This window comes from Schistocerca americana, chromosome X (assembly GCF_021461395.2).
Source record: "Schistocerca americana isolate TAMUIC-IGC-003095 chromosome X, iqSchAmer2.1, whole genome shotgun sequence".
NCBI lineage: Eukaryota > Metazoa > Arthropoda > Insecta > Orthoptera > Acrididae > Schistocerca > Schistocerca americana.
The window spans coordinates 20,426,013-20,431,246 of NC_060130.1; the positions used below are offsets into that span (position 1 = coordinate 20,426,013).

The following is a 5,234-nucleotide window of genomic DNA, read 5'->3' on the forward strand; positions in this document are numbered from 1 at the left end:
TAGTATGGTAGAGTGTCGAGTGAGAAGTATAGTGGGAAAGACGGCCAAGAATGGTGGTCTAGTGAGTTGTAAACGGTAAAATTCACTGGAGTATGACGAGTGAGCACGTCCCCCTGATCGTCGTGGGGTTGACTCTCACTAATGCCGATTCGCGAGTGATATGAAACAGAAAGTGACAAGTGCCAAATTACGTGTTTCGTGTCAACCGCGTCAGCCAGCAACAACCATGGATTGCAGTGAGGATTGTTGTGAATGTTAACCATCAGCATTGCCTGTGACAAAGTGCTGAAAATCAGCAATCAATAAAAAGAGATAACCGCAATTAGACGTGTAAGGCAAAGGTAGCAACAGCCTCAGAATTTGTGTGTTAGTAGGAAATATATATCAGTTGTACATCGCAACCTTTGTGATACTTAATAATAGACAAACTTTCAATCATTAGCTATTCTGTCTCAGAACAGCAGCATTCGGTTGAAATACTCCCGAAACCACAGCAGAACAACGCAGAATAACCAATAGCCTTTCATCCAGTAAGCACACGGTCATATATCATAATAATTAACTGTTTTGTGGCTTTGGTAAATTACCCAAAATCCAGTAAAGGAATTAATCGGGGGTGTTTCAACACGAATGCTTAAAAATTCTTTTGTAGTTAACCTATTTTCAGATTATGAAGAGTTGTTTGTTACAGCTTGTATTTTTGTTCCAGGTGGCACTGAACTTGATGGCTGTAGTGATGTTGTGAAGGCACAAAGTCGGAAGTTGTTAAACCTTCAGAAACAAGATTTTCAAAAGTACTTCTTCTCAGATACCAATATTTCGCCCCTGTTTGTGTCGGATACACAGATGTCTCAGTTGTTGTCACATAATTTGAGTGTAGTGACTGAATCTAGAAAACAGTTTCTTTTGCTTCCCTGTACCCCAAGCATTATGTGCAATACAGGACTCCTAACAAGACAAACACACAGAGCACAGCCCTCTGTCTTCTCTTGCCGTTTCTGCAGTTTGGGAGCACAGTCCGGAAGTCTGACTCATGTTGACCGGACCGGCAGGGCGAAAATGGTCAACGTGGGTTTGAAGCTGGTGATAGAACGGACTGCTGCAGCACGAGCAAAGGTTTTTGTGGGACCCGAACTGATGAAACTCGTACGAGAAAATGGCCTGAAGAAAGGTGACGTACTTAGCGTTGCTCGCCTGGCGGGAATTGTGGGGTCCAAGCAGACGTCCAGCCTTATCCCTCTGTGTCATAACATATCTTTATCCTCTGTGGCTGTGGACATTGAACTGGACTCTGCTCTCAACTGTGTGATTGTAACTGGCATGGCAAAGTGTAGAGGGCAGACGGGTGTGGAGATGGAAGCTCTCACTGCTGTATCGGTGTCTGCCTTAACAGTGTACGATATGTGCAAAGCTGTGAGTCATGACATTGTGATATCTGAAATAATGCTTCTGGCCAAAAGTGGGGGAACTAGAGGAGACTTCCACCGGACATGAGCATCTGTGTGGGGCAGTGAAATAAGTTAAGTATACCTGGTGTGATGTAGGCAAATTTCAAAGTCTGTTCATAGTTATCATAAATTATATACACATCGAATTGGCCTGAATATAAGTTGAACCTTTAATTTCGAAAAAGAGAGAAACTTAATTAAAAATAATTTGTCAAGTTGCCCATTTACAAAAGCTTTTCAAAATGTGATTTACCCTTAACCAGTTTTTTTGTAGTACACTGTAGATAAATTACACACAAAAACAAAGCTTTCAGTTGCAGTTTTCATGTAAGACACTCTTAACTTCACTAACATTCATTGTTTTGTCACTGTCAGTATTTTTGTCACTCTCCTCCCAAAGTACAGTGGCATCGCTAGAATCCCGGGCATTGCATGTGCAGCATTTCTTGAACCATACCTTTAAAAAGCACATATGTTAGATGAATAACTGTGAGTTTGAAATTTGCAACGTAACTGTACCGAATTCCAAATCTCTCTCTCTCTCTCTGTGCCCTCCCCCAGCTGTGTGGTAGTGTCCTCTGTGTTGCTCTATTGTTTCAATTTTTGATGGTCCCATGCTGTGAAAAGTTGAGGTGAAGTGATCATTCTTAAATAAATAGTGTGTATCAGCTCTTTTCTCCTAGGATCAGGTTGTCATTGCTGTGTTCATTGATGTAAAATGACACTTTTTTAACAGTTCCTAAAAGGTGCACCACTTCATTGACACTTTTGCTCAGGTGTAGAGCATATTGGCCAGACTAATTTACATGTTTCAGCTTTACACTGTATGGTATCCTCTTTTTTAAAGGCCTATTATCTTTCTTGTGTGTGACTTGTCCAGAGATTGAAAATGTTTTATTTTGTAAGTTACCAATCCAGAACAGGTTTCTGTCAATTTAATTCTTCAGGTTTTTCCAGAAGTTTGCTGAAATTCCCGAGTTGTCCTTTGCACAGTCGGACATCATTGTCTTCCTCGCATATTTCGGTGACATTAGTTGTTGCTTTCACAAAGTGCTACTTGAGACTGACCGTCAGATGGAGCAGGTCTGTAATTTGTTCCCTCTGCCTTCGTGCTTCATCTGCAATCTGCTCTGACAGACATCATCCTCGGGTATCCGTGTTGCGTGATATTCCGAGTGTCATCTACACTCACGGGCACGATTCTTGTGTGTTATGTTTTCAGTCCAAGCTGGTTGGTAGACTTCTGTTTGCGGGCTGTACCTGTTTGGGGACAAGGATCGGCAGGGCATGAAACCCTAATCTTTCATCTTTCAGTTAACTCAAATGTCGAGTGTCACTTTTTTCATGTACTGCGGTTACAAATATAAGAAAATACAAAATGAAAATTTCTCAACATAGTCATGTTTCTTTTCAGTATGTTTCTCAGATCAGTACACTGCAATGTAAATATTCCATTAAAAGAATATATTTTTGATTGTTTCTTCAGTCAAAGATGCATTGCCTTTTTGACTCAACAATCAATGTCAAATCATTGTCCCTCAAACAATCCTGCAGGAATTTGACAACGTGAGACCATGGCTTTATGGAGGATCACCTAGAATTAGCTGCCGTCTTTTCTGACATGATTTTAAATCAATGCTATCATCACTGTTTCTTTTGCTTAGGGTTTTGAGTCTAGGAATGATACAAACAATCAGCAGTGTATTTCTTTGTTATGTGATCTTTTTTCTCCTCCCTAGCCCCCTTTCTTCCTTCATTTGGTAGCCTTGAGCAAATTGAATATTCCTGCTTTTGTTTGTATTTATTAATCTGTTTGTGCCTCTAATTCTTAAAAGACTTCATTATGACACTAATAATCTGAAGCAGCAAATTTGGGGAAAAAGAGCTGCATTCATTTATGCTGTTGTAAAATGGAGGAATTGGTTGTAGTTGGAAAAAAAATCTGCCTTTTACAGCTGCTGATTTTTGTCATTTATTTTACGTAGCCCACCCATGATCTACAATCAGGTCTTCTTTTTTATGTTGTATTTTTTATGAGAATGTTGAAACATAGATGATTGTTATGCATCTTTGCAGCACCTAAACTTGAATATTGTACTTAAAAATGTTATTTGTTGTCTTTTTTAAATTAAATTGTTATGTTAAAGAAGTGAATTAAATGATTGTTGCCTGTGACGTAATTTTGTAGCAGCTAAAATTAAATGCTGGTCTTCAATATTTTAATTGTTATAGTTTGGGGTATGATTGTTGTAATTAGAAAATGAATATGTGCCTTGTGCACTATGTTGTTACAGTAATTTGGAGTTTATTTTGTACATCATCTGGTGTAAATTATAAGAATTTAAGCAAAAACTTCTGTCTCTCAACAGCTTTCTTAATAACACTATTCCAGTAACTGGATATGCATATTGAAATATCTGTGTTGTATATTAGATTCTATGACCTGTACCGAGGCAATATTTTGCGGTTGCAAATTTTCTTGACTATTATTAAGTGTGTGTCTGTGTGTGTGTGTGTGTGTGTGTGTGTGTGTGTGTTGCTTATGCCCTACATATGAGTCCTCCAAGGTTCTTATGATCTGACCAATGTACGACATGCCAAAATGCTACAGCTGCATGGGGAGATACAATTAAATCCCATCCCCCCTCTCTCTCTCTCTCTCTCTCTCTGTCTCTCTCCCTCTCTCTCTCTCTCTCAAAGATCGGCAGGTTCAGGAATCTAACACAGAAAGAATTTAATCACAGTTTCTTTTTCATCTCTATCATACAATGTAGTCCAATTTTTTGCTAATACAGATATAACATTTTGTGATTTATGTTGTGTACTCTTCAAAAGATCTAATGATGTTCTCATTCCTTTCTTATAAACAAAACAAAAAGAAACTGACAATAATTGTCATTAAAGTAAAACACAGAACAGTGTCTCCATAGCATCAATGAGCACATCCTTTCAGCACCTTTGACCCAGGCAGTGAACACAGCAGCGGTCAGTCTATGACTTGCAGCAGGTGAATCCCAGTCAGCTGCATTGCTCATGCACCCCACGTAAATAATAATAAACAAAATCTAACAATACACATAACCAAGTCTTGATTTGTGACAGTATACCGCTGATGACGAAAAAAATTAGACCCAAAGATTTTGAGATGTGGTACAATAGAACTTTTGCTCTAGTTGAAGCGGTAAGACACAAATGTTGTATTCACACTTTTAAAAAGCTCAGAAAAGTGTTATAACTTTTTCAGAAGTCTAAATCAAACTATGGAAACTCTCGGTAGGAACTTAGAAATATAGGAAATGATAGAGTGCTACTTACCATAAATACATGTTAAGAAGTCTATTTTTTTTTTCTTTTAACAAATCTAGCACTGCATATTACTGCCAAATTAGTCATTACCTATGATTGCCCCAGTGGCAGAAGTATGTATAATAATGTCAAAACGTTTGTGACACTACACACTAGGACAAGCTCAAGTTTCAGATACACGTTGATTGCGTTCTGGATGATGCTATCTACATGTTCATCCACACTTTGCAAACCACTATGAAGAGTATGACAGAGGGTACATCTCACTGTACCAGATATTAAAGCTTGTTCATGTTTCAAGACCATTTATATCTTTCTCTGCATGCTGTAATTAATCTAATATTGTCCTCACGGTCCCTATGGGAGCAATAGTTACAAGGTTGTAACATATTCTAGAGTCGTCTTTTGGTAAGCATACTTTCTTAGGATAGTGTACATCTTATCTTGAAGCGTCTGCCAATTCAGTTATTTCAGCATCTC

The 5,234-nt window shown here is 38.4% G+C and overlaps 1 protein-coding gene across 1 annotated transcript; it reads left to right on the forward strand.

The window, feature by feature from the left end:
* Positions 1 to 1,059: 1,059 nt before the first annotated feature.
* LOC124554903 (molybdenum cofactor biosynthesis protein 1-like) lies at positions 1,060 to 1,494 on the forward strand. The gene has a single exon (XM_047128592.1). It carries the CDS (start codon positions 1,060 to 1,062, stop codon positions 1,492 to 1,494), a length of 435 nt encoding a protein of 144 aa, XP_046984548.1.
* Positions 1,495 to 5,234: the final 3,740 nt, after the last annotated feature.